This window comes from Glycine max, chromosome 12, assembly GCF_000004515.6.
Source record: "Glycine max cultivar Williams 82 chromosome 12, Glycine_max_v4.0, whole genome shotgun sequence".
NCBI lineage: Eukaryota > Viridiplantae > Streptophyta > Magnoliopsida > Fabales > Fabaceae > Glycine > Glycine max.
Genome location: NC_038248.2, coordinates 2,159,014 through 2,177,652, shown reverse-complemented (window position 1 = coordinate 2,177,652; position 18,639 = coordinate 2,159,014). Strand labels below are relative to the sequence as shown.

The 18,639-nt window shown below is 33.8% G+C and overlaps 3 protein-coding genes across 8 annotated transcripts; 2 read left to right on the top strand and 1 right to left on the bottom strand.

Annotated features, from left to right (window-relative positions):
- Nucleotides 1–1,270: 1,270 nt before the first annotated feature.
- On the top strand, nt 1,271–4,358 carry LOC100808259 (BTB/POZ domain-containing protein At1g50280). The gene is made up of 3 exons (XM_014764451.3): nt 1,271–1,651; nt 1,764–2,924; nt 3,863–4,358. The coding sequence occupies exons 1-3, from the start codon at nt 1,589–1,591 to the stop codon at nt 4,265–4,267; spliced, it is 1,629 nt and encodes a 542-aa protein (XP_014619937.1). The 5' UTR covers nt 1,271–1,588; the 3' UTR covers nt 4,268–4,358.
- Nucleotides 4,359–4,655: 297 nt separating this feature from the next.
- Nucleotides 4,656–12,724, bottom strand: LOC100807727 (DNA repair protein XRCC2 homolog). 6 transcript variants are annotated; one of them, XR_001383714.3, is made up of 9 exons: nt 12,240–12,724; nt 11,292–11,362; nt 10,765–10,827; nt 10,351–10,494; nt 9,601–9,685; nt 8,377–8,400; nt 8,183–8,283; nt 8,008–8,084; nt 4,656–5,064 (listed from the first exon to the last, which is right to left on the bottom strand). XR_001383714.3 is itself a non-coding variant. In XM_006591996.4 (9 exons), exons 1-8 carry the CDS (start codon nt 12,645–12,647, stop codon nt 8,061–8,063), a joined length of 933 nt encoding a protein of 310 aa, XP_006592059.1. In that variant the 5' UTR covers nt 12,648–12,723; the 3' UTR covers nt 4,656–5,064; nt 8,037–8,060. The 6 variants fall into 6 exon arrangements, 1 of the variants encoding a protein (XP_006592059.1); XR_417034.4 differs by having other exon boundaries at nt 8,004–8,084; nt 8,364–8,400; nt 12,240–12,723; XR_417033.4 differs by having other exon boundaries at nt 8,364–8,400; nt 12,240–12,723.
- A 2,140-nt stretch (nt 12,725–14,864) lies between these two features.
- Nucleotides 14,865–18,518, top strand: LOC100306367 (uncharacterized). Its single transcript, NM_001250778.2, has 6 exons — nt 14,865–15,026; nt 15,698–15,964; nt 16,109–16,243; nt 16,957–17,013; nt 17,543–17,677; nt 18,116–18,518. Exons 2-6 carry the CDS (start codon nt 15,713–15,715, stop codon nt 18,179–18,181), a joined length of 645 nt encoding a protein of 214 aa, NP_001237707.2. The 5' UTR covers nt 14,865–15,026; nt 15,698–15,712; the 3' UTR covers nt 18,182–18,518.
- The last annotated feature ends 121 nt before the right edge of the window (nt 18,519–18,639 follow it).

Here is an 18,639-nt window from a genome sequence, read left to right as displayed (position 1 = left end):
TTGGTTCAATTAATAGGTAATTGGTATCTTTCCATAAAAAGAAGGTAATTGGTCTCTTAAATAATTCAGGATTTGATCCTTGTCATAAGAGAAAATAAAACTCACTTTGATATGCCGCAAAATTATTAGTCTTTGACTGTAGAAGATACCATTTTATTTATTTATTTTTTAAATGGAAGATACCATTGTTGCATACAAAAAAACTACTGAAATAATTAATTTACACAATTTATTTCCGTATTTTTTTTCATAATTTAAAATGTTATTAGATTCTTTTTTATTAAAATTATCAGGATTCTTAATGCAGTCATTAGATTTACCTACATTAATTATTAGATAAACTTCTTAAAGTCATTAAGGAAAAAAGTCTCAATTAAAAACCACTAAAATTGACTGAATGATAGTGGTTTAAGGTCCTAAATTCAAATTCCGTTTCCGCCTGCATACACTGCAAAAAAATCTCAATCAACGCAGTAACATACACCTTTATCAATGACCACGATAATCTTTTTCCAGGATCCTCGTAAGGTCCCTTCTTCACGTGTTACGAAAGTGTATCAGGCAAAAATCCAGGAGGCAAATGTGATTTTTTATTAAAAAAAAGAAGAAAATAAGGGTCAACATATATTTGTTTAAAATTTAAAAATAGAAAAGTGTTAGTAGCATATTCTCTAATACACTCCTTTTATATGTTGCTAGTATTTTTTTTAGAAAATATTTTTAAAAATAGATCTAAAATTAAAAATAACAAATCAACATTTTTGGATCTTCTCTAAAAAAGTGGAAATGCAATGATACCTTAAATGGTTTCCTCTCGATATATGTTTTTTAAATCTTTAAAAATTTAAAAATAAATAAATAAATAAATACTCAAACCAAGCGTCACTTATAATATATATTTTGGGTTCCAACTTCTTTACTTACAGACACATATATTTGCTGCATCTGACAAAATCCTTACATAAGGTCTTGCTATTCGTTCGACCAACACATATATAACAAAACCTTTTTGTGATTTTCTTCAATTATTTCATATGGTACAACAACTTGTTGGTTACATGGATCAATAGGACAATTTAGGCAAATATACATAGGGGTATTAGCTCCTGTGCCTCCACGTTTACAATAACACCAAAAAACTTGTCACAGATGGGACATATACATGGGATCTGTCATAAAATAGCCAAAACTAAAACATGATCACTACCACTGTAGACTCACGGCAGAAAAAACCGTATTCAATAATAAACAAATCATCATATAAACTATAAAGAATAAAAAAGAGAGAGATGAGAAACCATTGATTCAAGTTAACAACAGAGGTATGAATAATAATGTAGTTAGAAAGTTGTAGCTGAAACTTGTTCATAATTTAATTGGGTGAGTTGGGAATGATGCACCCTTCTATGCCACATAAATAAATAAAGCACCTATTTTGGTTAGAATAATAACATAAAACCAGGCTACTGTAGGAGATGATAATAGGATATATCTTCATGTGAAAAAGCATTTTCTCTTTTTGTCATAAGGGGTGCATATCCAAAAGCACAATTTTTTTTTTCTGTTTTCCTTCAATGCAGAAGTAGCTATGCCGAAGCCTTGTGACTTGAAAATCAACATTGATGGTCAGCAGATATTCCTTTTGAAAGAGGTATTCATTAGTGTTCTTCACTGACTCTTTCTAGTTTGACATATATTTCAAAGAAAAAAATATAAACATGAGTTGTGTAAGGTGAGGTGACACTAGTGTATTTATTTTGCAGAAGGTTATATCAAAATACTGTGGAGGGTTGAAGAAGATCTTGAATCACCAAAAGAGAAGATGTCATGTGAAGGAGTTGGGGATTAGAATCAATGATTTCCCTGGAGGACCAAAAGGGTTTGAGCTAGTTTCAATGTTCTGTTACAACAATGGAAAAATCCAAATCACTGTGGCTAATGTGTCTCTCCTCCACTGTTGTGCTGTTTATCTTGGAATGACTGAGGAGGCATTCAGCAACAATCTCTTGCAACAAACAGAAACTTTTCTTGAGAGAATCTATTACTGGAAATGGAATGACATACTTGCAAGTCTCAAGAGTTGCCAGCTGTTTTATACATATGCAGATGGCTATGGTCTCTTGGAGAAGATCATTAGTGCCTTAGCAAAGTTTGTCCAGAATTCAGATTCAAACCTCCTCACTTCCTCGCCTTCGGCATCATCATGGTCATCTTCACCAGAAAGCAACTTTGCCAAGAGATTCTCTTTCTCATCCAAGAAAACTACCCCAGAAAAAATCAAGTCATGTTTGCCGCGCAAGGCATGGTGGTTTGATGATTTGGCAACTTTACCACCAACGATCATTGAGAAACTCTTCCAGACTATTGGAGCATACAAAGCTGATAACAAGGATTTAATCCTCACAAGATTTCTGTTGCATTATCTGAAAATAGCTACTCAAACCAAAATGGTTAATTGCAGAAACAGCAATGAGTATGCTGCTCTTGCAGAAACAGCTGCTTATGGGGTCATATCTGTTGGTAAAGAGACATTTTCTTGCAGAGGCCTTTTTTGGGTACTAAGGATTGTATCTAAGTTTGGGTTGAGTAGAGACTGCAGAACTGAATTGGAGAAATTGATTGGTGGAATGCTTGAGCAAGCTACACTGGATGATCTTCTAGTCTCTGGGCATGACATGGGAGTTTATTATGATGTTAATTTGGTGATAAGATTGGTTAGATTATTTGTTGATATCAATGGTTCTGATGGACTGTCTTTACAGAAAGTGAAAAGGGTTGGTAGATTAATTGACAAGTATTTGAGAGAGATATCTCCTGACCAGAACCTCAAGATCTCTAAATTTCTTGGAGTAGCAGAATGCTTGCCAGACTCTGCAAGGGATTGCTATGATGGGGTCTACAAGGCCATTGACATCTATCTTGAGGTGAATAACACATACCCTTCTTCCATTGCTTTTCATATGAATCATCTTCCTAAAGAAAAGGAAATGGAAAAGAGCAAATAGATTACAGGACTTGTTTTGCTTGAGAGAGCAATTTTTTGTTTTTAGTTTAGTTTTTTTTTATGAATAATTACAAAAATGTTACTTTGTTTTGATTTTGTTTTCTGACACTAAAAATTTGTAAAAAAAACAATAAAGAACACTGTTTATTTTATGCTCAGTTTGTTTCTCCCTCCTTTCTTTTCTTCCTTTTTATTTTATATATGTATACGTGTTGTTTTTATTTTATATACATATACATATTACTGTATTATGTGACAAATGCAATCAACCAAAAAAAAAAAAAAAGGACAAGGAAGGTGCCTGGATAGGTACAAAATTTATCTAATTAAAATTAAAATTTTAAACATTTTCCTAAGATACTAATTATTTTCCCTCCATCTTTCTAAGAGTATCTCTCTTCCATTATGAGTAGGAGCTTCAGCCGTCAATATATTAAATTGGATGCTAATTTTTCTTAATCCGTATTTTGTCTTTCACCTTTGTTTTGTGGTCTTCTGTTGTAGTTTATGCTTCTTTTTGGTACAATAGGAAAATAAAGACAGAATAAAGTAAAGGCATGTAAACTAGTGTGGAAATTTTTACACCATCAGTGCGCACTTCTAATAAAGTTCCAATCTCAAACAAGTATTTTAGACCGTTGAAATCACTGTAAATAAAAATCTGTTATTCGTAATTGCCATTGATCTTAAATATTATGATTTCTGAAGTCTTGCTCCCAACTGATCTTAGTAGCATTTGCCTGTTACTATAATGTTATATAAAATTTTCTTTCTTTCACACCACCGTATTTGACTACTACTATACTATAGTATTATATAAAATATTCCCATTTCCTGAACCAATAATGATTTTTGCAGTCTCATCCAACTATCACATTTGAGGAAAGATCGAGACTGTGTAGATGTCTTAATTACAGCAAACTCAGCTTTGAAGCTTGTAAAGATCTGGCCAAAAACCCCAGAATACCTCCAAGGGTTGCAATGCAAGCTCTTATTTCTCAACAGCCAAAAAATTCAACAAGTGACCGTGTAACTGAGAGTCCAAGGATGAAGCATTCCCAAATAGTTTTGTACAATGAAGCCAGCAGAGAAAGCTTCTCCCAAGAGAGGAGAGATATGAGACTAAACATAGAGAAAATGCAATGGGGTGTAATAGAACTGGCTAAATTACGCAAGCAAACGAACGTTCAGATGCCACAGTTGTTTACCCATAATGTCTTGCTTAATCCTGCTCGTGCTTCATCCTCACCAAGATTTTGTTGAATACCTTGACCTTCTGTACCTGTCTACGACTATCCATGATATTATGGTGTATTTCTGGAATTGTAAAAAGATGTAATTGTATTTTTACTTTGTACTTTATATTTGCTTTAGAATTTTAACGTGATATATGGAATCAAATAGTAGTAAAGATTTCTTCTTCATGGCAACACTTTGCATACATAAACATTATAGTATGATATTCTGTGAACAAGAGAAAAATGCTATTGTGTATTAAGTGCTACGGGTAGTAAAGTTTTGATAGCTTCAGATGTTTTAATCCATCTGTAACTAGTGATATGACAACCGGCTTGAGATGCATATTAAGCTTGGTTTTTCTTTTCCTTCTAAATAATAGGAATAAGAAATAATGAACAAGAGCAGAAAGAGATGTTATAACATGCAGTGTTACACTGGAGAACATAACAATGAAACCAGAGTACATCAAATCATAGCAATCAATTAAACTAGACAGTAAAACAGACGGCGACCTGAATTTCTAGCTATGCAGTTTGCACTCTACCATGGCCCACTACCTTTCAGTATGTTGGGAATGATAATTCACCTGGCTGTCCTTGCATTCTAAATTTGTTAGGCTTTGATTGATATAATGAAAATACATATAAATGAATGGAATCTATGTAAATATATAATCATTTCCTTCCAAAAGGGCGTAAGAAAATGGTGGGGCTTGCGACAATTCTATCACCACAATTCTTTCCTTTCTTTTGCAAATGTGCTACCAAACATAGGATGCACTTCATCCTTCCAATCCAACCTTTTTTCCTTACCTTTACGTCCTAAAAAAACATAACAAATAAAAGAGAGAATAATAGGTATGTAAAAGATTAGCAACAATGCAATGATCACATAAAAAGAAGAGAAAATTTTATTTAAGGATGCACAAAATAATAATAAAAAGATATTTCCCTAAACAAAGAATGTAATATTTGCGAATGAACTACTCATGATATGAACTATGAAGCATTAGAATTTTACAGTGCAGACATAGTGATAGATGGGGAAAGGTGTATGTTAGTTGTCAGTTAGTTAGGATAGCTAGGATAACTAACTATTAGTTAAGAAATTATAAATAGTCTATTAGAGGGGAATTAGAGGGAATGGGGGATTAGGAAGTGGAGGGTGGTGAGACCTCAAAACTCATTTGTATTTTGTCATGGGTGTTGGAGGACCATAATAATAATAATAAGCATTCTCTTCCTCTGTTTCTGGTCCAGTTCTATCAACTCGTATCAGAGCTTCGATCTAGGAGCAGGGGAACAGTTAATGGTGATGAAGGCGAATACAAGAATGGAGACACACATGGAAGTCATGGAGAAGGCAATAGAAGAGAATCGCGAAGCAGTGGAGGCGCGACTTAGTTTGATAGAAGGGATAATACAGCGAGTAGTGGCAGCATGGGAGAAAAAACCTCCCGAATCGAACGTTCACGCGGACAATTCGATAGGAGGGAATAAGGGGAACACTGTGCAGGGCAGCAATCGGTGGAGAACTCTTGAAATGCCAATATTCGAGGGAGAAGATCCGATGGGCTGGTTAACGAAGATAGAAAGGTATTTTCAATTGCAAGCTGTAAGAGAAGAGGATAAGCTTGAAGCACTGATGGTTGCCACGGACAGAGAAGCTCTAGGGTGGTTCCAATGGTGGGAATCTTGGAACCCAAACCATTCTTGGGAAGGGTTCAAGATCGCAATCTCCCAAAGGTTTCAAGCGTCTAACCTAGGGAATCCTTTTCAAGCATTGCTGGTGCTGGAACAGGAAGAAACAGTGCAAGAATTCAAAGGCCAATTCAAGAAGCACATCGGAATGGTGAAGGGGTTGGAAGAACCGTTTCTGGTGGAGGTGTTTCTCAAGGGGCTGAAAGAAGAGATCAGCACTGAGGTAAGGCTCCATGAACCAAAAAACTTGATGGAATCTATGGTCAAGGCTCGTAGGGTGGAAGATAGGAATCAAGTCTTAGGAAAGTTACCCGTGAGTAATAGTAAGGGGTAATTTTCAGAAACCCAGTTATTCAGGTCAGAGATTTGTAAGGGATTGGCAACCAGCAAATAGTAAGGTAGTTGATCCTACTAATGCTGATAAAACAGGATCTAGTGGATGGCAAGGTAGAAGAACATTCCATAATTTGTCACCTGCGAAAGTAAATGAGAAGATGAGGAAAGGAGAATGTTTCACCTATGAAGAAAAGTATAATCCTGCTCATGTGTGTAAGAATAAACAATTCAGATTGATGATTATGGAAGAAGAGGATGAAGGAGACCCTTGCTTATGAAATGCAGGATGTTTTCCTCAACTTGACCTTGAGGATAAAGTCCATCTTGAAGGGGGAGTGGGGGGTATTGATAGATGGGGAAAGGTGTATGTTAGCTGTCAGTTAGTTAGGATAGCTAGGATAACTAACTGTTAGTTAGTTAAGAAACTATAAATAGTCTATTAGAGGAGAATTAGAGGGAATGGGGAATTAGGAAGTGGAGGGTGGTGAGACCTCGAAACTCATCTGTATTTTGTCTAGGGTGTTGGAGGCACCATAATAATAATAATAATAATAATACACATTCTCTTCCTCTGTTTCTGGTCCAATTCTATCACATAGACAAGTTACAGATATAAAGAATGTGTGGGTGTTTGAGGAGTTATGGAAGATACGAGTCCCAACTAAAATTACTATTTTTGCATGGAGGTTATTAAAGGAGAGACTACAAACAAAGACAAACTTGAGGAGGAGAAGGGTGGCAATTAATGACACATTATGCCCATTCTGTGGGAATTCTGAGGAGAATGAAGCACATGTATTTTTTATATGTGATAGAATACTTCCATTATGGTGGGAATCTATGACATGGGTCAACATTCATGGAGCTTTTCCGCAGAAACCGTGGCAGCACTTTTCCCAGCACGCGTTCTGTTTGCCTAACAGAATTCGTGTTAACAGATGGAGAAGTTGGTGGTTGGCCCTCACATGGACAGTGTGGCAGCACCGGAATAAAATCATCTTCTCAAATGAAACTTTTGATGGTAACAAGTTAATGGAGGATGCTATTTTTACACTGTGGACATGGCTGAAGAGCTTCGAGAAGGACTTTGCCTTCACCTACAGCTATTGGTCGTCTAACATAGCATCAGGATTTGTCTTTTCAGGGGGGTAGAAATCATAGACAGTGGGAGCAGTAGGTCTTTGTAATACCTAGCTATGGTTCCTTGCGAGACTGATCTCAGTCTGAGCTTGGAACCATGTTGCTGGCAAGTCAATCTAATTACATGTACTGTTTTGTACCTCTGGTACTCACAATATATATAAATATAATTTATCTTTGCTGATCAAAAAAATAAAATAAAGAATGAAAGCAAAATCATGGCCGGAAAAAGATGTGGAGGGATTGAAAAAATGGTCAATCTTTCAGAAAGAGCAAAGTGGAATAAAGTTCCCCCTTTGTTTCTCTTATGGCATATAAGAATAACTTAACCTCAGACAAAAATGGATCTTGACAATAACTTGATTTGGATCCTATCTATCTCATAATATTAAATCCGGTCAGGAAGTCACATGCATATTCTTTTCACTCAAGTTCTCTAAGAGAAGTTGTATTACATCAACTAACAACCAAGCAATAAAAAAATTGAAAGCATATAAGTAAGGACTGCTAAAGTAATAATGATACTGACAAGCAAGCATATATTTAGAATGCTCAGAAGAGACAAGACACAATAATTTAGTTACCCACAACTGAAAGAAGGATAATGGATCACATACAGAGATCCCTTTGCAACAAGTGCTTCATGAATCGACAAAGACACCAGCCTACAAGTTCAACAAATCCAAATTAAGCCCAACAAAAAAATCCAAGTTTAATAACCTTAAAATTGTCCATAACCATGATCCACACATCATGTTCTTACATCTTTCACTACAATCTTATCCGGAAAACTCAATCTTGGCAATAACCATTCCAACAAATAGAATGAGGAGTTTTGATTATTGGTTGTAACAGGATGCTCATCTGAAAGTCAAGAATATACTGAAATCATGGCTGATGACAAAAGCAATTGGCAATTGTAACCAGTGCAATGGAGTCCAAACCTGAAGAACGTACAAGTATTCTGTGTGTAACAAAGGACTGTGACAGTTGAAGGAGCAGTATCAAATTAGAAATCTTAATACTGAATTAAAAAAAGGGCAACTATATTAGAAATTACAATGAAAAACAGCATTATGAATTACTTTCTTCTACCCAGGAAAATAAAAAGCATTAGAAGCCATAACAGCAGCCAGATCATAATTTTGTTATTTAGAACATATCCACATTTTAATTCATGCTCATTATTTAGAAAAGATTCTTCCAGTAAACAACTGCTTTTAGATCTCCAAATAATTAAATATGAAGTACTTAAAAATATTATTTGAAGAATTTCCTGAAATTTTATAACTGAATATAAAAGCTTCCACATTTAATGATTGTCATACAGCCACACATAAATAAATTAAAATCATATGCAGAAACCAGTGATATTGTTGAACATCTAAGTCCATTAGAATATGTCTAAAATCTTATCTATAATACAAATAAAGATAACTGTTATTTGTGGGTTGTTTATCTATCATAAACCTTTGCCCATATAATGTTTATAAATATCTTCATATTACATAGCATATTTGCCAGATAAAAGGCGTAAGGGTATTTATATAACTGGTTAAACAATATCTCAGATAAATACTCTCACTTTCTCCTCTTCTCTCCCACTACTCCCATTATTGCCTAGTGTGCTTCCACTTTCCATCATTATTATTAAGGTTTAAATACATTTTTAGTCCTTGCATTTTAGTGTTTTTTTGCTTTTTGTCCTTGCAAAATTATTTTTTTGTTTTTATTCCTTATAAATTATGTTTATTTTGTTTTTCATCCTTAAAGCGCTATAAACAGGGACAAAAGCACTATTTAAAGTATTATAAGGACGAAAAACAAAACAAACATAATTTGCAAGGACTAAAAACAATTTATACGGATGAAAAGCAAAAATAAACGCTAAATTGCAAGGACTAAAAAGATATTTAACCCTTATTTTTTATTAATATTTCAGATATCATACCATTTTTAGGCCTTCACCTACAAAAACATAAGATCTTATGAGTTGGTCACGCTAAATTGCAAGGACTAAAAAGATATTTTAACCCTTATTTTTTATTAATATTTCGGATATCATACCATTTTTGGGCCTTCACCTATAAAACATAAGATCTTATGAGAGTTGGTCTTGGGACACACTGACACATATATATGACATGTATGTATATGATGTATGAGTAATGAAACTTTTACCTGCCAGACAGAAGGCATGTATTCACGATACAGGTAATTTTGATGGTTTCTTGTCACATTTTTTGAACATCTTTCCTCCATATTCCTGTTATAGGGTATCATGTATAAAATCAAGAAGTACACTTGAGACTAGAACAGAAAATAAAGCCTTATATTTTATTAGTGGCTGATCAATGATAAGCAGAACAATGATACAAAAGTATTTAGACATTGCCGATGCAAAGGACCTGAGAAATCACAATTGAACTACAAAGGCCAATTGGGTTTGACTAAATTATATTTATAGAAAATATTAGAGAGAGAAAATAAAGGCATGCCACACAGAGGTGTTACTTTGTTAAAGAGAGAAATATATTTATAGAGAAAAGGATACACAAAAGGGAGGACATTTATAAGACCTCAAAGCTCATACCTACAGTTATATTAGAGGAAAGAGTATATGATAGTGTTATTGCGAATCAATTACCCCTTGATCAGCCTCCTAGCTAACAGCAATCAATCAATTAAATTGATTCTCCTATTAATCAACCTTGAAATGGGTCAACTCTTCTTAACCCACAACTTTCCTAAATAGTTTTTCATGCTTTTGACATATTGCAAGGAGTTATCAAAATAACCCTGTACGAAATCAAAAGATATATTTATGTTCATACAAGATTTCAGGTCAGATTCAAGAGTTCTTGAAGCTTCTCTATTATTTGCAAATTGAAAGGAACGATTTTTCATTTCCAAAACCATTATAGAACTCACCCTTTGACCTCATTTGAAGCTGTAGAATATCTATTCCCAAAAATCACTGACTTTGTAGCTATAATAAGCATAGGGTGCACCTGAAGAAGTTTTTTAATATTCTGAACTACAGCTTCTGACACAGTCTGAAGGAAAAGTTTTTTTCTGCATCACATATGCATCCACGAATTAAAATCAATATATATCTGAACCAATAATACACATAGGTACTACTATTAATAGAACCTCCTTTCAATATTCTCCATGCCTTGTGTCTATAAGTTTCACTCTTTTTTAAGAAAGCTAAAAAGGGACAAACTGATCATATGAGATTGAGGATTCTGAATACAAATTGATCTTCCGAGAATTCTGAATACAAATGAGGCCAAAAAGACACCAGCCATCCATTAGGAAATACTAACATGTATAACTCACTTTCTGTTTTCTCTTTGAGACAAGAACATCGATGCACGATCCATCCAATGAAAAGCTCCGATGCTGTCAATATGGTTCAATCAGTCAAAGTTTACTTATTACATCAGATCAAGTCTTCACATAATTAATGCAGAAACATTGAAAGTAAGAGTTGGATGAACCTAGTGTTTATTTTTAGTATTTTATCTAAATGGTTGTATGGAAGCTATGAAATAGCTGCATCATTAACCACAATTATACACAATATCCCCGACTTTTTAAAGTGAATAGTTATTTAGATGGCATTCCAATGAATATATCAATGGAAACCATGGAATAGAAAAGGCCTTTATGGCTCACAGTAAGATGACCCAACCCAACTAATGACAATATAAAGATCATAACTAAAGCTTTTTAAATTATAGAAAAAACAGGCCTAAACTTTAGTAAACGAGAAATGCAACCAAAAAACAAGAGCAGATTTATTTTACAAAAATCATTTCAAATTATAAAGTTGATCCTTCAAGAAAAAGCAAGAAGAAACCAACCTGTCAATCATGAGCAAGTGAACACCAACTCCATGAACTTCTTTCTCCTTCTCTAAGCGACAATGCAATGTCTGTTGCAGAACAAAAAGAATAAGATACATTAACAGGAGTAAAAATAAACATTGATACTCCACCACATGCACTATTATATTAGAGAAGCACTACAATGTTTCTTGGTGAGAAATTACTTTGAGGAATTATACATTTATACTGAAGGATTATGTCACAATACGTATTGGCATCAAGAAATCATTAGTTTAAGGATCAAGGTGTCTTAGTAGTGTCAATATTCTCGGCCACTTATGATTCATTACAGCACTCATTTTACTTGAGGAAGACACAAAAATCCGAGTATAATCCAGTGTCTAGCAGTGTGCAAAGAGATACTAGTTATATTAGAATGGTTTAATTACTCATTTGATCCCTACAACTGCACAGTTTTACGGTTTAGTCCCTACACATACACTTTTTACAATTTTGGACAACAGAGACTACAATAGATTAAAAAGTATAAGGACTAGAACGTGTAGTTTGTAAGTGTAGGAACTAGAACAAATTGTATCAAATATAAGAACTAAACGAGTAACTAATTGCATGTTTGGATTGAAGTTAGAAATGCTGTACGCGCGTTCCAATGCAAATCCAACGGTCCCTTGGCAAAAACATGAAACATATTGTATCATTTTTTCTTCTTATTTTCTAGTGTCTAAAGAAAATTACCGAAACATGCCCAATAGCAAAATGAAAGTTAAAGCAAGGGTGCTGATCCTTTGGCAGAAGTCTTTGGCAAAATTACATTTGCCACAAAATTACTTTTTCACCCAAAAACCAAACATGCACTAAACCTGCGACTCTATAATACAAGGAAGTACCAGAAGTGTAATGCAAAAATACTAATGCAGTATAGCACAAATATATGCAAAAATGAAAAGAAAAAAAAACATTTACCCTGAGAGTGTGAAGAAATTCAAAGCTGTCGTAACAACGGACATACAAAAAACGGGCCATGCAGAGATCATAGAGGGTTTTATCATAAGAATCCGTTCCGTGTAGGGTAATGCGGTGAATGAGCAATTGGGAGAAGCGCGTGACATCGAAGCGGGAATCAAGGTCGAGAAAGAGGACCAAGTGGTCGAGGCCTCCGTGGCGTTTGGGGAGAACGGAAGTGATGGCGGCGTGGATGAGAATGTGCGTTTTGGCGGAGGGAGAGGGCCCCACAAGCTCGAGGACGTTTCCGACGCGAAGAGGAACCCTGTGGAGCGGCGGAGGAAACAGGAAAGGTCGCACGCTGCTCACTCTACTCAGCATCTCCGCGCCACTCTCGTCTCCCTCAATCCACTTTTCAGTCTTGTTCATTTCTCTTCTCACGCTCCCACACGTCTTCCCCCTACACTCTCTACTCTCTCCTCTTTCTTTTTCTTACTAGTTACTAGTGTCTAGGGGCACTTTTAATTTAACTCACCAGTAAAAATTTCAACAAATTAATTTATATTTTTTTTAAATTACTCAGATTCTATTTTTTAATTAATTGTGATTTTCTGCAATCAGAATAGCCCTTGACGTTTTAGAACGTGTTTCACCGTAAATTTCAGTTACCTTTTAGTTTGTTTATTAGTTAAAAAATATTTTTTATTGTTTAATAAATAAGTATTTGTAACATTTTTTTAAATAATAACGTTACCTCTATTTAATAAATAAGTAAAATTTTATTATTTTTATCCTTTATGTGATTTCATATTTTTTTAGCTATTTCAATATATAATTCTAGAAAATACTTATGATTTAATAAAATAGATTTTCAACTAGTTTTATTATCATTTGTGATTTGTTATTTGTTGTATGTCAAGATTGATTCTCTCTCTTATTCGCTGTAAGATGGATTCTCTTATTTGATTATTTTCTTATCATGTTTATTATGTGGGTTGTTTAATCAATAATTTGCATAACCTTAGATGTTTTGAGAAAAACTAAAAGGTAGACCTAAACATTAAAGATATATATATATAGAAAGAATTTAGGGGTGTTGTTTTACGAATTTAATTATATCTTCAAAAATAATATTTTTTAGTGTTATTACTGGAATGTTATTTTCCCCAGAGATGTTTGATAAATACTTATCATTTCTTTAAATGTTTTAAAAATATATATTTTAAAATAAAAATATTAAATAAATAAATAAATGAGATAGAATAAGAAGAAAGTGAGAAATTATTTTAGAAAATAATTTCATTTTCACGAGAACAATAATACGAGGAAACATGTGTAATCTAGATTATCCGGAATCAGTTATATCCAAACATATTTTTTTAAAACTTGTAATAAACACACATGTTACATTTCCATGTCAACATTTTTTGAAGCACTTTTAATTCGTGAAATAAATATACTCTTAATTTTTAAATCACAAAATTATGTTTATTTCTTCAAGAACTAAACGAAGTAACATACATCATAATATGTCTAATTGAACACTACTGACATACAAGTAATAATCAATTCTGTTAAATATACTTTTGTGTCATGAAAGGAAATGAAAACTATCTTAGGTTATTTTTTAATCAATCCCATCATAGAGATCATAACAATAAATTTATGGATAATCATTGCGAAAACCTAATTATTTCTTAGTGTACACTTATGATTTCACCACATTAATATACATTACCCCAATTAATGACAATGGTACGCTTTTTCACAAAAAAATAAGTTGTTTAACATTCAAAGTTGCAAGAGGTTTCTCAGACGAAAACAAAATTTATCTAAAATGGGGAAGCAAATTAACAAAAGAACGGAATACATACAAGTAGATAACTAATTGAACTAAAATAAGGATACGCCTAACACTATTTTGAACCTAAAGCTAAAAGCAATCTAGAAAAAATATAAAGAACAAATAACAAGAGGACAATCAATCTTAAGTTTATGTTGATGGATACTTGAAGCTAATATTACAATAACTCAAAAATACCTATAAAACCTATTTAATATTCTGTTATATATAGAAACTACATTAAAAATCTTAAAGTGAATAAATTATATGTTCAACCATAAATAAAAAGAAAGAAAGATGTTAATGAGAGGGCGAGATATGCTTTAGGTTGGAAGTGGGAGGCCTCACCAATGTATGTAAGAGGGATGCTAGCTAGTAACCCTGTCTCTCATATTTTATTTTATTTTTTACCTTTTTCTTGTGAAGGGATGAAGTCTGTTAAAAATCATAATATTTTCTCGGTTTCATGATGAATTAATAATTTGATCTCCTGATTTAAATAAAATTGATATTTTTAATAAATTTGACTCCATCACAAAGGGTTTAAAAGAGAGTATTGGCAAACTAGCATTCCTCACGTATGTAAATGCGTGCCGTGGCATGTGATGTTGTCACGTACGTAGGGTGAAGTGAGGAGACGTGGCCTGTTAGTAACGTATAACATGCGTTTTCCCGTGCGGTGTAAGAGTTGCGTACTGTTTGCACATGGCAACCTGTGGTTGGCCTTATTTACAAGAAAAAACGTGAGGTTCTTATTCTCTTAATTGCACAACACCCTTTAATATCCACAGTCCCACTTCTTCTTAGTTTATCTCTTTCATACTCTCACGTCATTATATTAAGCTAGCTTTGCTAATATTGGACCCTTCTTCAACCCCAAAAATATAAAAAACTAAAAAAACATCAACCGAAGGGGTCATTTCTCCCAATCCGTTTCTGTTTCTGTCTTCCAGGAACACTGTCAGGTTTGCTCTCTACATGTACTGAACATGTTCATTAATACAGTTACTGATAATTTACCGCATGTATGTATGGTTTTGTTTTATGTTTACACAGAACAGCTTATTAGCGAAATAATATTTCTGCATGATTTTGATCATAAAGAGTATAAATATCTATTTTGTGGCATTCTGTTATGTAGTTACTTTAGTTTGCACTATAGTTCTATTATCTTCCTTTGTAATTTAATAACCAGCTTTTTAAGCTGGTAGCTAGTTTTTCCGCTATTTTTTTTTAAAACATAGTCTTGGTCTTAAAGTAGAATTTGGGAAAAGCATATGATGATCTCTTTGATGTACTCCTTGCATGGAGTTAGGAAGGTTAGTTAACTAAATTCATGCTTCTAAGCTTATCTATTTGAAAATTGTAAATGATCAGGCATCAGAGTAATAATTGTCTCAATCTATTTATTATCCGTGGCCTTTTTGTTTCCATAATTGTTAATTGGTCTTATCAAATTATGTTATTGCTTGATGATTCTTGTGGCCTACTTTTCAAATGCCCATTTTGTCTTTTATCAACAAAAAAGAAGAAAAAACAAGTCCGTGTTGGGCTGAGATTTGAGAACAATATGTCTATTTTTGTTTTTTGGCTGCTAACAGTGTTTTCCACTTTCCGTGCATATTTTGAATGACAGTGAGTGAAGGATACGATGAACATCATGTCTACCCACCAGTGTAGTTGGCCTGTGAGAATTCAGGATCATCCTGACAAAGGAAGTATTAATAGGGCTCCATTTTCCAGAGGATCAGACTTCCTTAATGTTGGATACCATACTCAAAAATATGGTCATAGTGCCAGAAAATGTAGGCCCGTTTTTTCCAGTTCAGTGAGCAACAGTACGGATCCTTCAGATTCAGATAACACTGATAAGAAAAAACCTCAGAATGGTGAAATGGGAGGAGTATGTTCAATTCTCAGTTTCCTATTGCTTGATCAATTTATATTTATGTCAAAGTGATTTTCCAATTGGATTATTATTTATTAAGTATAAACTTTCCATTGCTGTGCTTACCTCTGAGTCTGGGTTCTTTGAAATATGCATCAGGTGAATAGTGAAATGCTTAGAGAGAGTCTCGAGAAAATAGTTGGAAAAGATGATTCCACGTTTAGTGGATTTGACCTTGCTACCCTTATCAGGAACAAATATGGGAGGTCTTATGATGTTCAGTTGATAAAGAAGGTTAGTTTTTAAACAAGTGGGTTATATGCGAGATTTACTTGCCCTGAATTCTACATGACTAATTCAGCCCATATAATATCTGGCTAGTTTGTTCCAAAGTATAATTATTGAGAAATGAGGTTTCTTCTGGCATAGAAAATTGTACATTTCTGTTTCTTCTGTCATAGAATTTCCATTCTTCAGCTGATATATCTTCTTGTCAAGTCTATCCAGATTGCATTTGTTGATCAGGCTTATACTTTGAAATACTGAAACATACATGCTGTTGTTCATAGACATGCAAATGGTGATCAAGTCAACAGTGCACATTGACATGCTTGTGGTTGAAAAAATTCTGATAGTAAAGAGATCAACGTTGTAATTAATAATTATATCCTGCAGTATGCTATTAAAAAATTAAGCCACCTCCCTTAGGGTGGGATCTAGGAAATTATATTGAAAGAGTTGGAAATGCTTAGCTGCCATTTATAGACCAATATTTTTCAAAAAGTTTCTAGCATCCTTGTTCTTGAATGTTGTTGCATTATCTGTTTCCTTGAATATAACTTGAAACTTCATCAGTCTGATGCTTGTTCCCTATTTTCACATTTTACTTATGAAGTCCTTGGAGCATTATATCAGCTCCATGGTGTGTGCTTGATTATTTGAAATTGGATAAATTGTTCAAGTAAGGCGTTGTTTAATCTCATACTGTTAAACATAATCTGTGCTAGGAGTTCATGGGAAGAAATCTCCTTGCGATGAATGTCATGTGGAAGTACATGGAGCAGGTATTAAAAATTCTGTGCTACATCTTGTATTGCTTTGTATAATATAAATGATAAATGATTTGATTAGATTCCTTTCAAATGAAATGTACAATTTGTTGGACATTAAGAAAATAAAGGAAAATACTGGACACAATTTTTTTCTCTTAGAGTTTTTGCATAATGAGTTGATATTGTTATTGACTCTGTTGCATAAACGAATGGTCTCCTGCAATTTCACTTATCCAACAGCCACGCTTACAAATTCTGAGGGAATTATGTCAAGCTGGCAATGTTGCATTTATCAAAATGAAAACAGCTTATGCTTTCTGTCAGTTTAGAAAGGGAGAACAAAAGAAAAAGCAAAATGCAAAGGTTACTGTTTTCATAGATTGCATTGGTATGAAGAGTTTGTGTACCTAAACCATGCATTGGTTGTACTTTAAAGTACATGGTTATTAAAAGCATTTTGTACCACTATAGAATTGCTTGTATACATTGAAATTATCCATGTAATTGTATTTCAGTATCTCCAATATTTTTTTGCTATTAGAGATCCTTCCCATTGACCGAAGAAGAGTATATTTTGAGGCTTGATGATATTGCAAACAACTTAAAATGTTGGGGAGCTGTGTCTCATATTCGGAACAGCCTAGAAAAGTCGAAGGAACGACCTCGGATAGGGAAGGTATATGCTCTTCTGTCTTTTATATAATTATCTAGGTGCTGTTTTTAAACTTTGAAATTTGGTTACCTGATATGTGCTTCAACTCAATTTTCGATGTACTATTCAAATTTATGTTGAAGCCTGTTTCTTTCTTGGATAATATCATTAACGTAGAAAGAAGTGCATATCCAAAGGTGGATATATATATATATATCCTTCTTAGAGAAGATAGAAGACAGAAGAACACAAATAAGAAAAACAACAAAACAATGACTGCTTAATGCAATGCAGCATATATGTAAATTAAGACCCGGACTAGAATGAAAAATTCTGCAAGAAGTGTAATTTTGAACGGAGATTTTGATGTTTTATACCGACAGTAATCCCAGACATAAGCTGTGGCTGACAAGAAAAAAACAATGGTCCATGTACATTCTAATTTGTTGTTATTTGCTGCAGGCAGTAAGCATTTTTATAGATATGGATGAGTCGGGTGCTCGTTCCAACGAGTGGATCTACAAATAGAATGTGTTACTGATTTGAAATCCTAAAGTTAGTCACTGGTTTCCAGATAACAGTGAAGGAAAAGTCCATAGGCAGCAGGTCCACCACTTTTAGTGAATTTCGTTAGTTTGGAATTTATTACACTTGGATCTTAACATCTACAGAAGCTTTTCTGACGTTTCTGTTGGCAACTTGGCATCAGGCCTAGGCAACTATATTTTTGGTTCTGCCCTTCTTTTTTTCCTTTGTTCATATTGATGTAAAATGAGTTAATATAAGAAAAAGCATTCATATTAAATTTCTAACAAACTTTCTCTTCAAATTAGAGGAGACACTAATATTAAAGGTGTTGTCCTAAGTGCATGCACATTCCTCGTGGGAATTACTTGAAACATGAGAGAAATTTGAATCCTTTGCCAGCAAGTATGATTATAGCCAGCTGATGCTATAACTGCTTGGATAGAGAATACGATTTTTCA

Bases quoted from the DNA above. Each gene is read 5' to 3' on its own strand.
- LOC100808259 (XM_014764451.3), top strand. From the start codon at position 1,589: ATGCCGAAGCCTTGTGACTTGAAAATCAACATTGATGGTCAGCAGATA. The intron at 1,652-1,763 runs GTATTCATTAGT...TTTATTTTGCAG, and splicing joins AGATATTCCTTTTGAAAGAG to AAGGTTATATCAAAATACTG. The intron at 2,925-3,862 runs GTGAATAACACA...TGATTTTTGCAG, and splicing joins CCATTGACATCTATCTTGAG to TCTCATCCAACTATCACATT.
- LOC100306367 (NM_001250778.2), top strand. From the start codon at position 15,713: ATGAACATCATGTCTACCCACCAGTGTAGTTGGCCTGTGAGAATTCAG. The intron at 16,244-16,956 runs GTTAGTTTTTAA...AATCTGTGCTAG, and splicing joins ATGTTCAGTTGATAAAGAAG to GAGTTCATGGGAAGAAATCT. The intron at 17,678-18,115 runs GTATATGCTCTT...TATTTGCTGCAG, and splicing joins AACGACCTCGGATAGGGAAG to GCAGTAAGCATTTTTATAGA.
- LOC100807727 (XM_006591996.4), bottom strand. From the start codon at position 12,647: ATGAACAAGACTGAAAAGTGGATTGAGGGAGACGAGAGTGGCGCGGAG. The intron at 10,828-11,291 runs GTTGGTTTCTTC...CCATATTGACAG, and splicing joins CACTTGCTCATGATTGACAG to CATCGGAGCTTTTCATTGGA. The intron at 8,085-8,182 runs GTAAGAACATGA...TTGAACTTGTAG, and splicing joins ATAAGATTGTAGTGAAAGAT to GCTGGTGTCTTTGTCGATTC.